This window comes from Ambystoma mexicanum, chromosome 5p, assembly GCF_040938575.1.
Source record: "Ambystoma mexicanum isolate Mex_15411 chromosome 5p, UKY_AmexF1_1, whole genome shotgun sequence".
Taxonomy (NCBI): Eukaryota; Metazoa; Chordata; class Amphibia; order Caudata; family Ambystomatidae; genus Ambystoma; species Ambystoma mexicanum.
In genome coordinates, this window is record NC_090930.1 from 72,193,839 (window position 1) to 72,217,640 (window position 23,802).

A 23,802-nucleotide genomic window follows, 5' to 3' on the forward strand; every position below is an offset into this window, starting at 1 on the left:
TAAGGAACTTGTACAAAAGGAAGATTGTTGAAGTAACAGGGAGAGGAAAGCTCCCATTGCCCTTCAAGAGTTACAGGACTTAATCAGAAGATAAGAGAGTACTTGCATGTGTTACGTTGAGAGTAACGAAAGAACACAGAAAGCCCTGTGACAAAACACAGAAACCAGGAGAAGAAGGTGGTCCTTCTCCTGTCCTTAGTTACATTAGTGGAAGGATCAGATAGGTGAGATTTGGCCAGTGGATGGATTTGTTTTTGGACATTCATTCTGACTGACGAGCATCATAGCAAAATAGGTAGGGAACACCCCTTAGATATAGAGAGAATTAGGCCTTATTTTTTACTTTAGTATAAACCTTGTGTTTAAAAATTCTTCACAGTCTGTGTCCTTATTCTGATCCTCCACAGCATGTACGCATGTGTGCATGTGTGCATGTGTAAGGGAGAACCTAGCTGGGAGGCAACCGAGCACTGTACATAGGGGACACATCCATGGGGTTACAGGTAGGGTGTGGGGTAGCAGAGGAACAGAATAAGCAAACTGTAGTTGTGAATTATAGAAAAATCGAACTCCTATGATAGTTCCTGGAGGTAGGTGAGTGAAGGTATCAAGGAAGGGGGGCATCATAGAAGATGTTATTGATGGGCAGGGGGTGAGTAAGAAAGAAGGGAAGGAAGCAGTGTATGAGAAACAGTGGCAGAGCACTCATGAGTTCAAGGCACGCTGCCACTTACTACAACACCTGGCCACCCTGTATATTGTTTGCAAACTGAGGCACCTCAACAGCCCACCTGTGGCACATACCATTTATTTGGAGACACGATCCAAAATCTGTGATGTCACTTCCTGTGAAACTAGCTTGCCTCTTAATGTTCTGTCACCCTTGGGAAATTTATGAGTTGTAATTCTTGTGAACAACCCCTTCCCCTCAAATGCTCTGCCACTCCCACCGACCCTATCTACTTCAGTGAACATTTAAACCATTGTCTCATTCGAACTCAAACATCAAGGTCTACATAGAATAAGGGAGTCGTGAGGTCAAAAAACACATATATGGTCGTTTAGTCGACCACGTTTACTCTGTCACAGTTTGGTCAAATATTGCAGGTCGTACGAATTGACTGGAATAAGACTCTGAGTGGGGCACCAGGAGCCTCTTGTGAAAGTAAGAGTTACCCACTGATGTGGCAGGATTGTCCTGATACAATACCTCCTAGCAATCACCCTCCCCTGCGAGGCTCCAGATCCTTCACCATGGCCCAGCCTGAGGCCTCTACTATACCTCCTAGCAATCACCCTCCCCTGCGAGGCTCCAGATCCTTCACCATGGCCCAGCCTGAGGCCTCTACTATACCTCCTAGCAATCACCCTCCCCTGCGAGGCTCCAGATCCTTCACCATGGCCCAGCCTGAGGCCTCTACTATACCTCCTAGCAATCACCCTCCCCTGCGAGGCTCCAGATCCTTCACCATGACTTAGCCTGAGGCTTCTACTATACCTCCTAGCAATCACCCTCCCCTGCGAGGCTCCAGATCCTTCACCATGGCCGAGCCTGAGGCCTCTACTATACCTCCTAGCAATCACCCTCCCCTACGAGGCTCCAGATCCTTCACCATGGCCCCGCCTGAGGCCTCTACTATACCTCCTAGCAATCACCCTCCCCTACGAGGCTCCAGATCCTTCACCATGGCCAAGCCTGAGGCCTCTACTATACCTCCTAGCAATCACCTTCCCCTACGAGGCCCCAGATCCTTCAGCATGGCCTAGCCTGAGGCCTCTACTATACCTCCTAGCAATCACCCTCCTCTGCGAGACCCCAGATCCTTCACCATGGCTTAGCCCGAGGCTTCTTGCTACACCCGGCTATCTTGTCATGCACACACCCCACCTTGGCTTGGCAGGCCACGACCCAATGCTGCTCTCAGGACCCATGAGACACCGGCTCCCAGTACCTTTGCATAGCTGTGTACAAATACCACCTTATAAATATTATTCAGTTGTGTACACCAAAGTTGCGTACTGATTTTGCTACACAATGTACCCTGCATGTAACCACAAGGCTTCTTCACAAATGTCTGCTTACTATTGTGACCAAATATCTACAAACTTAATTGAAACTTACGAGGTATATAAGACACGCTCTGACCTAACACCGTCAGAGAGCTCTCCGTCTGAGACCTGTCCCTTGTCATTCTGTAGCACTGTATTTGTCTTTCTCTAATAATGACTTGGTTTGCCTCTCAGCTGTGTCCTGACTCTTCATTGCTGTAGGATTTCCCCCTGCCTTGGGGATTTCCTTATCACCACTATCCGACTGCCACTTCCATTCCATGAAAAACCGTCCTCTCCGGGCATCTCACCTGAATAGGGAAGTAGTCACGAAAGTACTTCCACACAGTCCAGTTCCGGACCCACATCGACCGCCTCCCACCTGGAAAACACAGAAGACATTAGATGGTGGGGGCTCATCGTTCCATGAACACAAACACCAGAACATGCGACCAGAATTCTCTGCGGTACAAACACACATGAAGTCTGCAAGTGCCTTGGGAGGCCCACACTAGTCGCCTCCCACCTGGAAAACACAGAAGACATTAGATGGTGGGGGCGCGTCGCTCCATGAACACAAACACCAGAACATGCGACCAGAATTCTCTGCGGTACAAACACACATGAAGTCTGCAAGTGCCTTGGGAGGCCCACACTAGTCGCCTCCCACCTGGAAAACACAGAAGACATTAGATGGTGGGGGCGCGTCGCTCCATGAACACAAACACCAGAACATGCGACCAGAATTCTCTGCGGTACAAACACACATGAAGTCTGCAAGTGCCCGCGATGACAACAGAGCAACACCATGGTACAATCAGAACAGTAGCTCAACTCAAGTGATGCTCCAACACAGTGTCATATAGCAGGAATTGGTCAAAGTACCAGAGGTACAGCCCACTAGTGGGACACTGTAAAATGGGAGTTCAGAGGTACCCCATGCACACCGCTGTTCAGTGTCACTCCCCTTCTCTTACTAGAGCTCCTGTTTGATAGGAAGGAAGTTTGAATTCCCAAAGAAACCCTACATCCCACTAAAACAGTGTGAAAACGCCCTTCTTCCCTCAAGCAAGCTCCGTTCCATTCCCGCCATTTTGAAGAACCACACGTGTTATTCATGCGCTTGGTGCAGGGGGAGTGCTCGGGGAACGTCATTCCCAAATATTCACCCGTGTCGCGGGTTACGGCTGTTCAAGGGGTCTTAAGAAGCATGCAAGGAGAGCACTGATGGAAAGGGTTATCCACAGAGAGGCGTACGCCTCAGGAAACAGGGGACCTTCCTCCATGTTTAGAAAGGCCACGCCCCAATAACGTCTGAGTTCTGGTTCTCGGAGCACTCAAGGTCTCATTGGGAAGAAGGCTCGTGGGAGCGGGCTGGGGCGAGGCGAGCATGTTCCCCATTTGGAGAGAGAGAGGAGGGTGCCGGAGTGTTAGCCGGTGATCAGGTGGACCTATGGTGGCCGCCTTCTACACGAGGTTCATTTTCCCTCCTCCGCAAGCCATTTACTAGCCATCGTTTTCTTATGAAGTCCAGGGCGGTCTCCCGTGGTCAAGACATTATTCGATCCAATTCCATTAAGATCGGTCCACATCAATTTGAGTGCTATGCAGGGCCGTCTTTTATGTGAGCGAGGCCGGGTAGTAGCATTAAGCCAAACGGCATTCTCTACAACTCACTCAAAATGGAGACTGCTGGCTCACCTGCGACCGGTGATCGACCACCTCAGACCTGAGGAGTCCCCAACAATGAATGAGGCAGACTCCCAAAATACTTTGCACAGTGCACTCTGCACATGCTTCTATTTGATCATGTCACGCCTTTACTTTATTCAGTTTATATAGTTTGCGAATTTGGCAGATTGAGCAACTTTTGCACGTGTGCATTTTTGCACGTTTGCACAATATCCGAAAAGTAAACAACCTCAAGCAATGCGTATAGATCACTTATCCATGCATCTGGGGGCGCTTCAAGGTAGCGCGCGGTTCTCAGATCTATCAGAAATGAAGATATGTTTAGGGCAACATGGATTCACCAAGAGCAGGGTTCTGGGTGGGGTCCAGTCATCGCCTTCCTAATAGAAGTGTCCGTCAATAAGCCATACCATAACTCTAGTTACTAACAACAACGCCACAGCAATGAAGCATACCGAGGGGCTAAAAGAACCTTTCATTAAAAAAACGGCGACAAAGTAATGAAAAAAATATAACCCACCTTCAATGTTTATTTCAAAAACAAAAAACAGGTCAACATTAAGTAAGCAAGTTGAAGGTTTGCCTTTCTGGGTTGAAATAGGTAAGGGCAATAGAAGACATGCTGATTACTAAATCAGTAACCCATTTTTTAGAACAAATTACAAATATTTGGACGCAACAAGTAAATGAATACATCAAATGACTCGTACTTTGTTCACATAGTTATTTTTTCATTTTACAGTTTTCGTTACCTTCAAGGTAACATTAGTTATTTGCTTTATCATCAGAGGCCCATATTGATTTTGACAAGTGTATTATTGCCTAGAACCAAGTATAGTAGTATTGCCTAGAGCCAAGTGTAGCATTGCCTAGAGCCAAGTGCAGCATTACCTAGAGCCAGGTGCAGCATTGCCTAGAGCCAGGTGCAGCATTGCCTAGAGCCAGGTGCAGCATTGCCTAGAGCCAAGTGTAGTTTTGCCTAGAGCCAAGTGTAGTTTTGCCTAGAGCCAAGTGTAGTTTTGCCTAGAGCCAGGTGTATCATTGCCTAGAGCCAGGTGGAATATTGCATAGAGCCAGGTGGAGCATTGCCTAGGACCAGTAGCATTGTGTAGTACTGCCTAGGGCCGAGTGTAGTATTGCCTAGGGCCAGGTGGAGCATTGCCTAGAGCCAGGTGGAGCATTGCCTAGGGCCAGGTGGAGCATTGCCTAGGGCCAGGTGGAGCATTGCCTAGGGCCAGGTGGGGTATTGCCTAGAGCCAGGTGGAGCATTGCCTAGGGCCAGGTGGGGTATTGCCTAGAGCCAAGTGTAGTTTTGCCTAGAGCCAAGTGTAGTTTTGCCTAGAGCCAAGTGTAGTTTTGCCTAGGGCCGAGTGTAGTATTGCCTAGGGCCAGGTGGAGCATTGCCTAGAGCCAGGTGGAGCATTGCCTAGGGCCAGGTGGAGCATTGCCTAGGGCCAGGTGGGGTATTGCCTAGAGCCAGTTAATGTGCCTATTTCAGAGATCTATGGGATTTCGGGCGCTCGCGGGTTGGACCCTTGTGGTGCCACACTCAGCCTTTTATTCCCCTGAGGGTGATACAGTGAGCTCTATTGAGCTGGGTCACACTTAGACCTGTAAGCAGCTGTGCTTGGCTGTCTGAGTGGGATGCCCCGTGCTGTATATCAATTAAGTTGTTTGTTTTATTACGTCACGTTGTGTTGCTGCCTTTAACATATGCAGAGTAAGTGTTGTGAATACATTTTTATCTTCCACTAGTGTACACGCTGTGTACACAGGCCGAAGTGCAGGTTTCCATTAACACAGTAGGACTCCTATAGCTCCTAAGCCTACAGCCCCCTCTAGTGGTGACAACAGGCATAGCTATGCAAATTGGCCGAGGTATATCCTAAGGCAACAGCTCCCTCTAGCGGAGCATTCTGTGCGTATGGCAGCCTCTACTACGCATGACGGCATCGGACAAACATACATTGGCCTTTTTTTATTTATAGATGAGTTGACTTTGTATTGGACCTAGACACCAATTGGACTTATTCTCTCGCAATTAAAGTGCTGAAATTAAAATGGTAGAATTATTGCCACCATGGAGGTCATAGGTTGCAGATCTCATTACCTTGTTCCGGGGTGTTCCAATCCAACAAAATCCAGGTCAAGTAGAGAATGGAGACCGGCCAGAAAACCGTGAAGGTCAAATAGATGAAGACGAACAAAAAGAGAATTCCTGGGAAGAGAAGAATGCGCGGTCAGTGTTGGATGCGACACTTGGGTGCATGCACTTTCTTCAAACCATCAACATGGTGAATATTGGTGTAATCGCGGGTGGTCCTATAGGTCAGTGTTTTGCAACCTAAGGCCTCTCTAGAGGTTTTGGACTATGAGACCCATAATCCCTCACCATTGTCTGTGCTTGCTGAGGCCCCTGGGAGTTGTAGTCCGAAACATCTGAAGAGCCAAAGGTTGCAGACCCCTTTGGGGTTCATGAGCCGTGAGTGGTAGTCAATTGTAAAGCAAGCAAGGATGCATTCCCAGAATAGGCTCTGGAGGCATGGCGCCGCCGAGACTGCAGGACAAAGCGGTCCATGGTATGGGCAGTCGCGGGCAAGGATTGGAAATGTGTGCATGTGGGGGCCTTAAAAGATGCGGGCACCAGGCAATGCCCCGTCCAGGGCCCCCGATGAGTACCTGACACATTTAACACTTATTCGATTTATACTCTTTCTCCTAAGAATTGTAAATATCCCCATCTCCATTATCAGAATGCTGAAAGTCATTGTTTTGCAGTATTGCGTCAGATTCTCACATTGATGAATACTTGTATTTACAGAGGATTTAATTCTACTCAGCAGCGCTTGACCTCCTGAAGGTCAGAAGATCAAGAACTGAGCAGCGATGAATCCTGTCTACATGTAAAGAGTATTGTACGTTTTGTCCGACTATAAAAGTCCGACCCCACCAAAAGACCTAAAACAAAGACCACAAAAAGTTCGGACTACCAAAAGATTTCCCAATCAGATCCTTGTTAGACAGAAATCTGTGCAGTTCCCTTAGGGACCACTGCAAAAAGTTTAAGACCACAGGTGTTAGCAGTAAACCCAATTGGTAGCAGCCTGTACCACTTAGATTTACCTGGTAGCTGTGGCTGAGCAGTCAGACTTCCCTCAAGATGAGTAGGGCAGTATATAGAGTATACACAATAGGGCCAAAAACACAGTAGAGCAAACAAACACTGACCAGAGCTTTGGTATAAAAGTATATAATTATTTATTTAAAAACACACTTGTAAAAATACACTGGCACTAATATGTCAAGCAAGTTCAAACACAGTCACTAGCAATATATACAACTCCCTAATTAATTATTTGACAAGTCTAGGTTAAGACACCACTTATTTAGCAAAACAGAGGTGAGCGCGTAACCATAGATGGCACTCCAATACTTTGTTTAAAAAGGGAGAGGAAAAAAAGAATAGGAAAATCACACAGTACCAACACTTTTAAAGAACCACAGCAAGTCAAGAAAGGCAGCGTCTACTGTAGAGCAAAAAGTTCATAGGCCAGGCCCACTCTTGGAGAGAGCAAGGCGGAATGTGCCCAAGATCACACAGTGGAAATGCACTCAAAGTCTTTGCAGGAGAGTCAAAAAGAGGTTGGATCAAGTTAGAAAGGTAATGTTTATGGGTCCGAGGTCCCCCCAGGATAGAGAGTCAAGGATTTACGGGACACCTTGGACAGTCTGTTACAAGAGAGACCAGGCGGGACACAGTACCTGAAATGGTGAGAAAGCTCCAGCGGGGGCAGTTGTTCTTGGCAGTGGGTGCAAGTCAGGGCTTCGTCCAGGGGAAGAGAAGATCTCGACGTGGAGGAAAGCTGGAGGTTGTTGCACTGCCAGGGAAGAAACCAGCCGTGAAGTTTCCCGGTTAAAAGGTACTACCCTTTTATTCACGGTAGTGGTGAAGCGTGGCTATCCGGCCACCGGGGTGCTTGGCACGGGCGATTCGACCACGAGATGATCCAGGAGGCGAAAAAAAGGCGAACTGGTTGGCCCCACCAGCTCAAAGGGAAGAAGACTCTCCTGGAAGAAGATCTTCTCTGTCGTCGGGAAAGTGGTGAGTTTCGTACAGCAGGGCTCCACCTGTGGTGTCGTCGTTGTAGATGACTCAGCTTCTCCCCTCTTCGGATTCTTTAGGTCCTGTGGCGACTTCTGAAGTTCCAGTCCCAAAGCCCTGCTTTTATGCAGCAAAACCCCCATTCATCAGCCTAGCTGTCAATCAAACATGCTAAGTGGTAAGCCGGGCGGCTCACCACTGGGCCAATCAGACAAGAGTGCGACTTGAGTTGCCAAGGCAACTCAGTCCAGGGTGCCTATTCCCCCCTCCCACACATCCTGTAGACCCAGACAGAGTGGCACCACTTTTGGAGCCTTTTGTGCAGAAGATCGCCAAAAGTGGAACAAAGGGCTCGACTTGGGTTGGAGTTCCAGAGGCGAACACAAACGCCATTTTAAAACAGAGTCCTGGCAAAAAGACCCAACCGGTGAATAAATATTAAATAAATAACCCGGCGGTATCTTTAACATTGCACCAAAAAAGTGGTGCGTTTAAAATGAAAGGGAAAATCCCATAGGAAATATTCAGGTGGAATATTTCGCGTGGTAACCACTGCCACCAGCCAGAAACTCGACAAGGGGGGACTGGACAGTGCCCCCTTGAAAAACAGACCCAGGGGCAATCGAATTACCCCTACCAGTACTTCCACAATATGATGGTTTGTACTGGTTCTGTTCACAATTTAAGACTAGTGAAGTCAATGGTGACTTTACATGCCCTGGGAGACAGTAGTCAGTCCCAGGGTATGGAGTCTATGTTTGGGGGCCACTATGACACCCCTGTGTTACTGCACTGAGGGTGCTGTGTAACACACATCCCAAAAACACATGAAGCCCTATGGAGTAAAAGACCCCATAGCCCAGAAAACACATTACAAAGTCAAAGGACATTCTCAAATCATGCCTAAGAGTGGGAGAAAAAGAGTCTCACTCTTAGTAGGAGAAAAAAATTAAACCCCAAAAATCCAGCAAAGCTGCTGGGGGACTCACTAGGTTTGGGAAATTAGCCTTAACAGAGAATTCTCAGAGAATTCTCCCTAACACTTGTTAAATGCTTCATGTATTATTATACTGCAGATTTTTAATAGACTATGTTTGTGTTAATGCGAAATAGTAGAATTACATTTTATTTTGAAAGTTAATGATTAGGCATTGGATATGCGATAACACGAGTAAAATACAGTATAACACATTCCTTCTTTATAAAGGTCCTTCTACATAGAGGGGGGGGGGTTTATACATGGTACAGTCCAGAATGAGCAATGGGAATGTAATCCTGGCGTTCCATAAACAAGCGATGGAGGGTACCCACAACAGGTTGCGCATATGGACATGCTATATTATGCTGGAGCAGTGGGACAGGCTCAGACAACTCAGGAACCAAGCTGGTGGATTCTGTTTATGTCAAGCAAATGGAGTCTGGGAAAGACCATGACGCTGAAACTCTCTACTAGATTGCTGAACTGGGACGAGTCTCCTCCGTGACGGCACAGGTGGGGTTCAGGCGTTCTGTTTGGGTAGAGGGGTTGAATCCTCGAAAGTGGGCTGTCGGCTCCCTGCTACAAGGAGGACCCCTGCTGTAACAGAATATCTCAAGCAGGAAACCAGAATGTTCCATTCACAGAGAGAACTATTCATCCACTATGTGGGGAGCGGCATCGCTTCTGCAGATACAACCGCCAACTCTTAGTGATGGGAGACTTTGCTCCCTTGAAGACAGCCAACATGGCCAACCCGAAGTGCTGATCAGCATCGCTTCCACAGATTCAACCACACACACTTAGTGATGGGCACTTTGCTCCCATGAGCTAACCACCCAACCCTAAGTGCTGAGCAGCATTGCTTCCACAGATTCAACCACACACACTTAGTGATGGGCACTTTGCTCCCATGAGCCAACCACCCAACCCGAAGTGCTGATCAGCATCGCTTCCACAGATTCAACCACACACACTTAGTGATGGGCACTTTGCTCCCATGAGCCAACCACCCAACCCTAAGTGCTGAGCAGCATCGCTTCCACAGATTCAACCACACACACTTAGTGATGGGCACTTTGCTCCCATGAGCCAACCACCCAACCCGAAGTGCTGATCAGCATCGCTTCCACAGATTCAACCACACACACTTAGTGATGAGCACTTTGCTTCCATGAGCCAACCACCCAACCCTAAGTGCTGATCAGCATCGCTTCCACAGATTCAACCACACACACTTAGTGATGGGCACTTTGCTCCCATGAGCCAACCACCCAACCCTAAGTGCTGAGCAGCATCGCTTCCACAGATTCAACCACACACACTTAGTGATGGGCACTTTGCTCCCATGAGCCAACCACCCAACCCTAAGTGCTGAGCAGCATCGCTTCCACAGATTCAACCACACACACTTAGTGATGGGCACTTTGCTCCCATGAGCCAACCACCCAACCCTAAGTGCGGAGCAGCATCGCTTCCACAGATTCAACCACACACACTTAGTGATGGGCAGCATCGCTTCCACAGATTCAACCACGCACACTTAGTGATGGGCACTTTGCTCCCATGAGCCAACCACCCAACCCTAAGTGCTGAGCAGCATCGCTTCCACAGATTCAACCACACACACTTAGTGATGGGCACTTTGCTCCCATGAGCCAACCACCCAACCCTAAGTGCTGAGCAGCATCGCTTCCACAGATTCAACCACACACACTTAGAGATGGGCACTTTGCTCCCATGAGCCAAACACCCAACCCGAAGTGCTGATCAGCATCGCTTCCACAGATTCAACCACACACACTTAGTGATGGGCACTTTGCTCCCATGAGCCAACCACCCAACCCGAAGTGCTGATCAGCATCGCTTCCACAGATTCAACCACACACACTTAGTGATGGGCACTTTGCTTCCATGAGCCAACCACCCAACCCTAAGTGCTAAGCCGCATCGCTTCCACAGATTCAACCACACACACTTAGTGATGGGCACTTTGCTCCCATGAGCCAACCACCCAACCCTAAGTGCTGAGAGGCATCGCTTCCACAGATTCAACCACACACACTTAGTGATGGGCACTTTGCTCCCATGAGCCAACCACCCAACCCTAAGTGCTGAGAGGCATCGCTTCCACAGATTCAACCACACACACTTAGTGATGGGCACTTTGCTCCCATGAGCTAACCACCCAACCCTAAGTGCTGAGCAGCATCGCTTCCACAGATTCAACCACACACACTTAGTGATGGGCAGCATACCTTCCACAGATTCAACCACGCACACTTAGTGATGGGCACTTTGATCCCATGAGCCAACCACCCAACCCAACCCTAAGTGCTGATCAGCATCGCTTCCACAGATTCAACCACACACACTTAGTGATGGGCACTTTGCTCCCATGAGCCAACCACCCAACCCTAAGTGCTGAGCAGCATCACTTCCAGAGAGTCAACCACACACAGTGATGGGCACTTTGCTCCCTTGAAGACCGCCACCCACCCCTAGGTGCTAAGGGTCACTGCCTCCATAAACAACCACAACACCCTAGGTATTGGGGTTGCATTGCCTCTGCAGAATACATGAGACACTTCCCTCCTATGAAGACAGCCACCAACCATGAGTGCTGAAGGGTAATTCTTCCATAGGGACAACCACCCAACTCTAAGTGCTGAGCAGCATCACTTCCAGAGAGTCAAGCACCATCACTTAGGGTGAATGCCTTCATGGGATCAATGTGCCTCATCACTATGTGCTGAGCAGCATTGAGTCCACAGAATCAATCACCAACACTTAGGATGGGAGACTTCACTCCTATGAAGACACGCATCCAATCCTAAGTGCTGAACTGCATTGCTTCCACGGATACAACCACAAACACTTAGTGATGAGGCACTTTGCTCCCATGAAACAACCACCCAACCCTAAGTACTGAGCAGCATTGCTTCCATAGGGATAGCCACCCAAGCCTAAGTGCTAAGCAGCATTGCTTACATAGAGTTTACCAACATTTAGTGATGAGGGGCTTTGCTCCCATGAGGACAGCCAACCAATCTCGAGCGATGAGCAGCTTTGTTTCCATATAGACAACCACCCAACCCTAAGTGCAGAGCAGCATCGCTTACACAGAGCCAACGACCCTAAGAGATCATGAGCATCACTTCTATTGCGGCAGTCACATAGTCCTAACTGCTCAGTTGCTTCAGCTCAATGGGGACAACCACCCAACCCTAAGTGCTGAGCAGCATCGCTTCCATAGGGACAACCACCCAACCCTAAGTGCTGAGCAGCATCGCTTCCATAGGGACAACCACCCAACCCTAAGTGCTGAGCAGCATCGCTTCCATAGGGACAACCACCCAACCCTAAGTGCTGAGCAGCATCGCTTCCACAGGGACAACCACCCAACCCTAAGTGCTGAGCAGCACCACTTCAACAGAGACAACCGCTAAAGCACTAACAGTTGAAGCCTCGAGTCTATGGCGGCAGCAACATAATCCTAAATGTGCTTCCACAGACACATCCAAACCACCATAAGTACTGAATGATAGAGCTTCATCGGGACAACAAATACATTTTAAGAGGTGAGAGGCATTGTGCCCTAAAGATAACCACCCAACCCTAAGTGCTGAGCTGCATTGCTTCCACAGAGACAACCACCACACCCTAAGTGCTGAGCAGGATCGCTTCCACAGAGACAACTGCACCACATTGAGTACTGAGTGGTACAGCTTCCACAGAGATAACTGCACCACATTAAGTACTGCGTGGCACGGCTTCCACAGAGACAACTGCACCACATTGAGTACTGAGTGGTATGGCTTCCACAGAGACAACTGCACCACATTAAGTACTGCATGGCACGGCTTCCACAGAGACAACTGCACCACATTAAGTACTGCGTGGCACGGCTTCCACAGAGACAACTGCACCTTATTAAGTACTGCATGGCATGGCTTCCACAGAGACAACTGCACCACATTAAGTACTGCATGGCACGGCTTCCACAGAGACAACTGCACCACATTAAGTACTGCATGGCACGGCTTCCACAGAGACAACTGCACCACATTAAGTACTGCATGGCACGACTTCCACAGAGACAACTGCACCACATTGAGTACTGAGTGGTATGGCTTCCACAGAGACAACTGCACCACATTAAGTACTGCGTGGCACGGCTTCCACAGAGACAACTGCACCACATTAAGTACTGCATGGCACGGCTTCCACAGAGACAACTGCACCACATTAAGTACTGCATGGCACAGCTTCCACAGAGACAACTGCACCACATTAAGTACTGCATGGCACGGCTTCCACAGAGACAACTGCACCACATTAAGTACTGCATGGCACGGCTTCCACAGAGACAACTGCACCACATTGAGTACTGCATGGCACGGCTTCCACAGAGACAACTGCACCACATTAAGTACTGCGTGGCACGGCTTCCACAGAGACAACTGCACCACATTGAGTACTGAGTGGTATGGCTTCCACAGAGACAACTGCACCACATTAAGTACTGCGTGGCACGGCTTCCACAGAGACAACTGCACCACATTAAGTACTGCATGGCACGGCTTCCACAGAGACAACTGCACCACATTAAGTACTGCATGGCACGGCTTCCACAGAGACAACTGCACCACATTAAGTACTGCATGGCACGGCTTCCACAGAGACAACTGCACCACATTAAGTACTGCATGGCACGGCTTCCACAGAGACAACTGCACCACATTAAGTACTGCATGGCACGGCTTCCACAGAGACAACTGCACCACATTGAGTACTGCATGGCACGGCTTCCACAGAGACAACTGCACCACATTGAGTACTGAGTGGTATGGCTTCCACAGAGACAACTGCACCACATTTAGTACTGCGTGGCACGGCTTCCACAGAGACAACTGCACCACATTAAGTACTGCATGGCACGGCTTCCACAGAGACAACTGCACCACATTACGTACTGCATGGCACGGCTTCCACAGAGACAACTGCACCACATTGAGTACTGAGTGGTATGGCTTCCACAGAGACAACTGCACCACATTAAGTACTGCATGGCATGGCTTCCACAGAGACAACTGCACCACATTAAGTACTGCATGGCACGGCTTCCACAGAGACAACTGCACCACATTAAGTACTGCATGGCACGGCTTCCACAGAGACAACTGCACCACATTAAGTACTGCATGGCACGGCTTCCACAGAGACAACCGCAGAGACAACTGCACCACATTTAGTACTGCGTGGCACGGCTTCCACAGAGACAACTGCACCACATTAAGTACTGCATGGCACGGCTTCCACAGAGACAACTGCACCACATTAAGTACTGCATGGCACGGCTTCCACAGAGACAACTGCACCACATTGAGTACTGAGTGGTATGGCTTCCACAGAGACAACTGCACCACATTAAGTACTGCATGGCACGGCTTCCACAGAGACAACTGCACCACATTAAGTACTGCATGGCACGGCTTCCACAGAGACAACCGCAGAGACAACTGCACCACATTTAGTACTGCGTGGCACGGCTTCCACAGAGACAACTGCACCACATTAAGTACTGCATGGCACGGCTTCCACAGAGACAACTGCACCACATTAAGTACTGCGTGGCACGGCTTCCACAGAGACAACTGCACCACATTGAGTACTGAGTGGTATGGCTTCCACAGAGACAACTGCACCACATTAAGTACTGCGTGGCACGGCTTCCACAGAGACAACTGCACCACATTAAGTATTGCATGGCACGGCTTCCACAGAGACAACTGCACCACATTAAGTACTGCATGGCACGGCTTCCACTGAGACAACTGCACCACATTAAGTACTGCATGGCACGGCTTCCACAGAGACAACTGCACCACATTAAGTACTGCATGGCACGGCTTCCACAGAGACAACTGCACCACATTAAGTACTGCATGGCACGGCTTCCACAGAGACAACTGCACCACATTAAGTACTGCATGGCACGGCTTCCACAGAGACATCTGCACCACATTAAGTACTGCATGGCATGGCTTCCACAGAGACAACTGCACCACATTAAGTACTACATGGCACGGCTTCCACAGAGACAACTGCACCACATTAAGTACTGCATGGCACGGCTTCCACAGAGACAACTGCACCACATTAAGTACTGCATGGCACGGCTTCCACAGAGACAACTGCACCACATTGAATACTGCGTGGCACGGCTTCCACAGAGACAACTGCACCACATTGAGTACTGCGTGGCACGGCTTCCACAGAGACAACTGCACCACATTGAGTACTGAGTGGTACGGCTTCCACAGAGACAACTGCACCACATTAAGTACTGCGTGGCACGGCTTCCACAGAGACAACTGCACCACATTAAGTACTGCATGGCACGGCTTCCACAGAGACAACTGCACCACATTAAGTACTGCATGGCACGGCTTCCACAGAGACAACTGCACCACATTGAGTACTGAGTGGCACGGCTTCCACAGAGACAACTGCACCACATTAAGTACTGCATGGCATGGCTTCCACAGAGACAACTGCACCACATTAAGTACTGCATGGCACGGCTTCCACAGAGACAACTGCACCACATTAAGTACTGCATGGCACGGCTTCCACAGAGACAACTGCACCACATTAAGTACTGCGTGGCACGGCTTCCACAGAGACAACTGCACCACATTAAGTACTGCATGGCACGGCTTCCACAGAGACAACTGCACCACATTAAGTACTGCATGGCCGGGCTTCCACAGAGACAACTGCACCACATTAAGTACTGCATGGCACGGCTTCCATACCGACGACCAAACAACCTTCAGAGCGGAGCACCATTGCTTCCATGTAGGCTGCCACATTTATATTTTTATTTCATATTTATTTGAATTTATTTGCCAAAGCACTGAAGATATAAGAATTGAACAAGTTCAGAGATGTCACAGCTTTCTTGGTCTGGTTAAGAAAAGGACGAAGAAAAAGATGGTATTTTAATTGTGAGCAAAAACATAGGGAGAAAGGAGACAGACTAAATGGAGAAGCAAAGTTGGATCCAGTGCTTAGGAGCCAAGAAAGCAAAAGAACAAAAATGAGACTAAGCACATGGGGGGGGGAGGTAGCAGAAGAAACTGAGATTGTGAGTTTAACATTAGGAGAATAGGAAGAGCTAAGGGAAGAGAGACTGGTAGGGGCCAGAGCATACACATAATGTAATACAATACATGAAAAAGGAAAGATCAGATGTGATTCAAACGAGAGGCAGCAAAGTCAAGCGCCGGTCAAGTGGAACAGTGAGTAGAGCGCTCGCTTTCACATCCGAGCATCCCGGCGGGGCCAAACTCAGCCTTGCATCCTTCCAAGGTCGATAAGGGGTAATAATGACCAGTGCTCAGATACCTGAGGGTTCGTAGTGCTATATAAATGGAAAATTATTATTATTTATTAAGAAGAAATAGGAAATTTAGTAGCATTGCAAAACAGAGATAGACAAGCTTTATGGCGAGATGCAAGTGAAAACGACAGGACCGAGCAACGGTCCAGGGATGGACAGAGGCAAACGAGTGATAACACCAAGAGTACGAGCAGAGACAGCAGGAGAAAGTAGAGAGGGGAGAAGACTGCAAGCAGAGGAGGGAATGGAGGAGGGATTGTAGATGCCAGAAAGAAAGGAACCTCCGTTTTAAAAGGATTGACAGGGAGTGAATTGGCACTCAGCTAAGCCTGAATGACGAGTAAACAAGCAGAAAGAGTAGAATGAAGAGACTCCGAGCATGAAGAAACGAGAAGAACATCGGGAATCATCAGCATAAGGGCGATGAGAAAGATTGAAGGAACAACAAGTAGGTCACGGAATACTATAGTGAGGAAAGAAAAGCTGTCCAAAGAGAGTACTTTGGGAAATCCTCCACCGAAGAGGAAAGAGTGGAGAAGATTCACTGAACCAGGAGATAAAAAAGGTAGGGTCAGCGGGATGAGAGCAGAGCCATGTGTAGACCTCTTCTCCTTCTCATCCTATCCCACGGGTTCAGTACTAAGCCTAAGCCGATAACACGCAGATCTTGGTACGTCTGGATCTTACCTGGTCTGACACTGCGGCACGGCTTAGGAGGTGTTTTGAGGACCTGCGCCCCTGGGTGGCAGCCAACTGGTAAAAACTAAAGGGCAATAAGACAGAGGTTCTTGTTGTTGGTACCGCCAGTCCGCTTTCCTTCTGGACCTCAGACTTTTGGCCTATTTCTCTGGGCCCGTTTCCCCTGCCATCCTCCTCAGTTAAAAATCTGGGGATAAAGATCTCATCCTCCTTATCTATGGCTGAGCAGGTTGCTGCTGATTTGCAAATCTGGCCACTTTAAAATACGTATACTGCGGAAAGTTCTCCCTTTTATCCCAGGTCAATGCCATGCCCCTTGGTGGCTGCGTTTGCTCTTAGGACAGTTGACTATTGCAACTCGCTCTACTTTGGGCTGCCGCGTTACCTTATAAATCGGCTTCAGAATGCAGCTGCTAGATCAGTCTTGCACCCCCAATTTCAAGCACATATGTCTCCGCTACTCAGATAGCTTCATTGGTTGCTGATCGAGAAGCGGATCCTTTTCAAATCTATGTGTATTGTCCCCCGTGCTTTCTATAAACTAGGGGTGGAATATCTTCAGGAAAAGATTTCACAATATGTTCCTGGTCGCCTTCGTTGCTCTCCTTCTGCCTTTCTGCTGTCTGTCCCGTGTCAGACTGTCACGGACAGATGGCCATGCCTTCTCTGTGGCAGCTGCAAGGGCCTTATGCTGCTCCCTGAAAACACAACTATTCTAGGCCTCCCCTTCTAACTCCTGCCGTCCCTCTGCTGCTTAGGCCAAGATGCCCTCGGGAGAACGTGCGCTTTACAAGTACATATAACATAACATAACATGGACTGACTCCAAAAATACCAAGGAATAGAGAGTAGAGGGGATGGCAGAATCAAGAGGTAGAAAGATCGAGAAGAACAAAAAGAGAAGATTGCTTAGCATACCGAGCAGTGAGAAGTAGAGACATACAGTAGAGTCATCCATAATGACCACCATCCAACTTTCCGTCGACCATATCTGACAAAGCCAACAGTTTAGGCTTTTGTGTAGGCTTGGGGTAGGCATTTGCTAGGCACTGATGTAATGGTACTAGCTGGCCATAAGAATGCAACGGCTGGAAAATGAATTGACTTCCTGGGCATATCATGGCAGTACCTGGCAAATGCCAATCTAATATATAGAACAGAATGGGACCTTGTCACAAAGTGCCTACAAATACTATTCATAGTTGTACATGGAGCACACTCATGCGTCATTTTGTACATAATTAATGGGAAAAGATTCCACCTGCGCAAGCCAGTTGATAATAAATTGGCTAGTGTCTTGCAAAGACAGACCAGTTACAAATAAAATGTTTCCAAGGCCCACATCATACACACATCGGAGCGGAGATTCTATCACGTCAACACAGGCACATTGTACTTCATGGGACACAATCCAAATGTACAGTGAAGTTATGAAAGATGAAGCTCAAGCCCAACATGTTTCACTCCTATGGCGATTGTGGGATCTTCATCAGGGGCAGAGATGTGTTGGAAGGTGTGTGGATACTAAAACCTGCAAATCATAAACAACCAGAGGAAAATGTGTGTCAAAAAATCATGAATGTATACATAGGTGAAATAATGGAATGTAGGTGACAGAGAAGATGGCTTCTTCCATTTACCACAATTAATTGAGGGAAATTAATCATTTCAGCAAAGTTCTGAATATTGCAGTCCCAACAAAGTGTGAATGAGTAGACTAGGACCTAAATAAGGACCAAAATACATCTAGGACAATAAGTATGTTCCTACTAAATAGAAAATATGTGCAGGCTTTTTATTAATATGAGTCACGTGATGAAAAGTAAAGAACACGTAATCTCACCTTCCTGGAGGAGATGTTGGATAATTGGTGTGTAGAGACGGTATAGGGAAGCAAAAATGCAAAATTGAAAAAATAAATCACCTTTGACTTCATTGCAGTGAGAGGGTGTCCAATGCATGCACTAGAATGTAATTTATACCGCAAGACCTATGGTTCTGTAAGTTGTGTGCTCCCCCACACAATGGGGTTTCTTTTGCAGGCTCTCAGAAGTCTTCCACGTGTGGAGCATAGGCTCTCATCTTTGCTCATGGCCATATTCGAAAAGGACTAGACCGTCTATGTGCCCATCTAATACCTCATGCTAAAACTGCTGGCTTTGTCAATGCTTGTTTTTAACAGGACTTTAGTGCAAGGGAGAGATATAAATCAAGTGGATGAAGGCACACTAGGTTAAGGCATTTCTGTTTCACCAGTGGCCATTTACAGCTGCAATTAAGCACATTCCTCTGAGCAGCCAGCTTAGAAATAAGGCTGTGGTTGGGGTGGCCAATAAAGGTCCCAATGAGAAGGAGGGGTTTGCGATGCACGCACAATATTGGTGACTGGTCTAGCGGCGATGTTGGCGTGATGTTATGATTTAGCATGTAAATAAGGAAGGGATAAGTGTTACTTTGTGTTTCAGTTGATACATTTTAGATTCACACGCGCGCAGCAAGATAATGTCAAATCTGGCGATGCAATATAAACACAATGTAGGTGTGTGGTGTGCCATGGAGAGCCTAAACGTTGGGCACGTAGATGGAGATGTGTGGTGGAAAAATCAGTGTGACAGGACGCGGTAGGCTTGAACATACATGCACTGACATACATACTTTTGCGCCTTGAAACATTTGCTGTATAGGCGCATTATAAATATCCAATAGATAAAATAAAATACATGGGGGTCTTAAGGGAGATGTGTTTGGGACAGTTGTTGTACATGGTGAATATACGCATCTGTATGCTGCGAGTCCTCTCATAGCTAGGAATTGTGCAGGCACAGAAGCCTGGGGTTGCAAGATAAGATGTGTGTTACTGGGAAAACTGGTTGAGCAAGGTTGAAGGTTGAGAAAAGGCAGCAGGCAGCTGCGATAACATCAGATGGTCCGCTACGGCCAGGCTTGGGCTTTTACAACTTGGTACTATTGTGGTGAAAAGATGAAATCTTTTTAAGTACATGGGAACCTGTTATTCATTGTTCAGGGAAGTCCGGCCATCTGGAAGAATCAGTTTGGGACTGAGTAATAAGCCCGGTGCAAGGGCTGCTTAAGGACAGGGTTGGAAAAGGGTTTATGGGTTTCGATCAAGTTCTCAAGATATGCCCAGAGGCCATGCGTGCTGAATTGGTAGTCAGATAGATTAGTTTGAAATAAGGACACCAGCAAGTCTGGGTGGATAAAGGGAACTTGTTTCTACCTCCTCGTGTTTTTGAAGTGTCCTTGCAAAGACCATGTGCATCACGTTCAGAGTTAGAAATCCCTGGCGAGTTGGAACTTGTAATGAATTATGTTTGTTGTGTGAATGTGTAACTATGGGATGACATCATGGTCTGCCATGGAAAACTCCCCAAAAGGGGTGTGCTGTATATATGAGCTGATGCAAGATATGTTGAAAGGGAAAGGTAGTTAAACAAAAGTGCCCAATGAGAGCGTGGGAACTGTGGGGGATTACATTTCTTTGTATAGGTTTGGCCAATTATGTGTGGGGTTGATGATTTGTAATAAAATATGTGCAAGCGTTTTAACGGTTGCAAATTGTATAAAATGTGTATACTTGTGTGGTTTGAGGAGACTCTGGTTAGTTTGACTCCACAGCATCATCTAGCTCCTCCTGGCCATTTGTATAATAACTTGCTTTATGGACCATCATGCACTCGCTTCTTAAGAGGTGGGCCTATTTTGGGTTGCGATTATCGGAGGTCCATCCACACACTGCCAGGCTAAAGCTTGATGCTATTGCTTGATAGAGGGTGCTCGAGGCGATCTAAGGAGGATGTGTTTTGGGCTGGCAGGGGTATGCAGTGGGTTGGACTAGCCCTAGGGTTTAGCATGGCCATGAACAGTCAATGGTTGGATAAATTACCAAACAACACCCACAAGCTGTGTGCCCCTCCTCACATGCCATCTCCCTCCTACTTGTACTCTAAAGCAATAGTTTCGGCATACAGGTGGTGCGTAAGCATCACCTAATAGGGCAAACTAAAAAGAAGTCAGCCTATAGGATTGGCAGATTGTGCGACGTTTCCCAAGATGTCCCAGTTTTCACGTCTTCACATCATATATCCAAGCCGGTGGCTGATTGCTGCTAGTGCGGAGAAAGAATGGTGTGGTTGGTAGGATGTGGATTGTAAATAAAGGCGTGTGCGTTGTGTTTGGCACTCACCCATCGCCAGGAAGCTGAAGAGCCACTGCAGGACTGAGATCAGCTGTAAACATCCGGTGAACTCGACCTTGGGCAGCCAGGACGCAGTGGAGAGGTTACTCAGGGCTGACTGGACACTGGCCCTGCTTCCTGCAAGCCAGAGGAGAGTATATTACTTCCCACATTATCAATTGGGAATTGTCCAATTCACTTGGCCCTTTCGGGGGAGGGGGCCAAACCCCTTTGTTTGTTGGATCTTCACTGACCAATGAGCAGCTGTGCAGCACACCCTCCATATAGCATCAGCCAAGAAAAAGTCTGTTTGTTAAGCATATGTCAACAGCCTAGTACATTCAGCTTACAAAGATAGGAAAACCAGCATCGTTATTAGGACACAGGGAAATCGATAGAAAATACAAACAAGCAAGCGATGAGCTGGCAAAATGTGTGTGTGTGTGTGTGTGTGTGTGTGTGTGTGTGTGTGTGTGTGTGTGTGTGTGTGTGTGTGTGTGTGTGTGTGTGTGTGTGTGTGTGTGTGTGTGTGTGTGTGTGTGTGTGTGTGTGTGTGTGTGTGTGTGTGTGTGTGTGTGTGTGTGTGTGTGTGTGTGTGTGTGTGTGTGTGTGTGTGTGTGTGTGTGTGTGTGTGTGTGTGTGTGTGTGTGTGTGTGTGTGTGTGTGTGTGTGTGTGTGTGTGTGTGTGTGTGTGTGTGTGTGTGTGTGTGTGTGTGTGTGTGTGTGTATCTCTTTATCATAGATGATTTCAGATACAAATCCATCAGACAGTAAATATAAAAGTAAATCCCACTATTTACAGCTAAAACCTTAAAATAAGATAACGTGCAAGTCATACAACAACACACTTGGAAAAGAAGATCAAAAACAATATCTAAAGGAGCACTGTTAAGTCCACAAGAGCCCAGCCAAGTAAGTTTTCCAAAACATTATTAACGTGACACCTGTTAAGAGGCCCTCCTGCAGAAGAGATCCTGGCAACTGCCCGAAGCTCCAGGAGTTGGATTTTGTATACTCTTAATTGGAACACTGAGCCAGGATGCCATCACCCAAGCAACCACCATAACACCCAGGCTGCCTGGGCAACTTGATACACATTTCATCATGATATGGAACATGCTGTATATTCAGAAGATGCTGTACTTAGAAGATGTTGCACTTAACTATATACAGATGCTGAGGCCTACATGCAATATACACAAGTTAAAGCACACATGACAAGCGCTCTCGCTTACAATACAGAATGAAGCACACACCTGAGAATTCAACAACACTGCTAAGCAGCATTGCTCAGCCTGGATACTCCTGTCTCTAATCTGTAGGAACTAGCAACACAAACGAGGCCAGTTTATGGGCTCAGATTGTAGGGTTGAGTCCAGCAAGACTATTTCTACCCTTGCAAAATAAAATAACTTTTAAGATTCTTATAAGTAGGTTGTAAGAACCTGTGAGAAACTAGTGAGATTTAGAGAACAGTAAAACATATAAGACACTGAAATACTTATTGAATTCTTATGAAATCATTTAAGTTTGAAGTAGGATTTATGTAAGATCTTAGAAGATTCTGATAAGAAAATCAATACGACATTATCGTATGGGCATCTTTGTAACTAGTGGGGTTTCAAGTTCTATGTAGAGGAGAAATCATTCTGCAATAGATTTATACCAACCGCACAGTAAGAGAAAGTGGGTTTATAAAGACCACGAGGTCAGTGGCCCAATGATGCCACAGAACAGTCCGTTCGACGCACAACAGCAGTCTTCCGAGAATCTAATACAATTAAGTTTGGATATCAAAATTTGATACCTTGCAAGTGTGTCAATACCTAAATAAGAAGGAGCCGATCCTTTTTTTCGGCCAGTCCTAGAGAGGTTTCTAAGAGCGGCCGACTTACTAGACTCCTTCATCAATTGCTCGTCGTTTCTATCAGAAAGACAGTGGTTTCCAAGATTCTGCTGGTCCTCAGGTGTAAGGTCAGAGGTAGTTTCTACCATTCTTACTCATTAATAGCTGTGTATGTTTTCTTGCCTTGTACTCCTATTTGAATTTGGATGCAGCCATAATTGTAGAACTACAGAATGTAATAGGGGACCAATCTTAGAAGCCCAAATTCTGGACCATAACTTGGCACTCATTAACATGAGGACATCCTCAGTATAAGGAAGCCGTGTTTCATTGTAAACAATCATGCTCATCCTTTTTGCATAGACTTGCATAATAGCCTGGCACTTAAGGGGTTACAAGACTTACTGAGAGCTGTTTTAAGGTGCCCTAATGCAAAGTACAGATGCTAACCCCAAACCTGACATCCACAAAGGACTTACAAAACTGTCTTTGCCCCCTAGACAATAATGGCTGCATTCAAAAGACCCATACCCAAATCCTCTGCATTACACCACAATACTGACAGTTGTATGCTAGCTCTATAGTGACAGAAAATGAGGTCTCCACATCCCATCCACTCTACTCATCTCCACGGCTGGTCCACGCCGTGGTCTACTCACCGGCTGATTCTGAGCCAGTGTATTATGTCTCTATAGGACAGCAAATGAGTTCTCCACGTCCCATCCACTCTACTCATCTCCACGGCTGGTCCACGCCGTGGTCTACTCATCGGCTGATTTTGAGCCCGGTGGATGCTGAGGTTCACCAGGGTAAATGACTTTGCCCGCGATTCCAC

General features: G+C 47.3%; 1 protein-coding gene across 1 annotated transcript in view; it reads right to left on the reverse strand.

Moving 5' to 3' along the window:
* LOC138481621 (diacylglycerol O-acyltransferase 2-like) overlaps nt 1–23,802 on the reverse strand; it is a 262,094-nt gene that overhangs the window by 145,494 nt on the left and 92,798 nt on the right. Inside the window, exons 2-4 of the mRNA XM_069613810.1 lie at nt 21,131–21,259; nt 5,852–5,959; nt 2,361–2,431 (exon numbers count right to left, since the gene is read on the reverse strand). Coding sequence (XP_069469911.1) covers nt 2,361–2,431; nt 5,852–5,959; nt 21,131–21,259 — 308 coding nt within the window. The remainder of the gene's footprint in view (nt 1–2,360; nt 2,432–5,851; nt 5,960–21,130; nt 21,260–23,802) is intronic.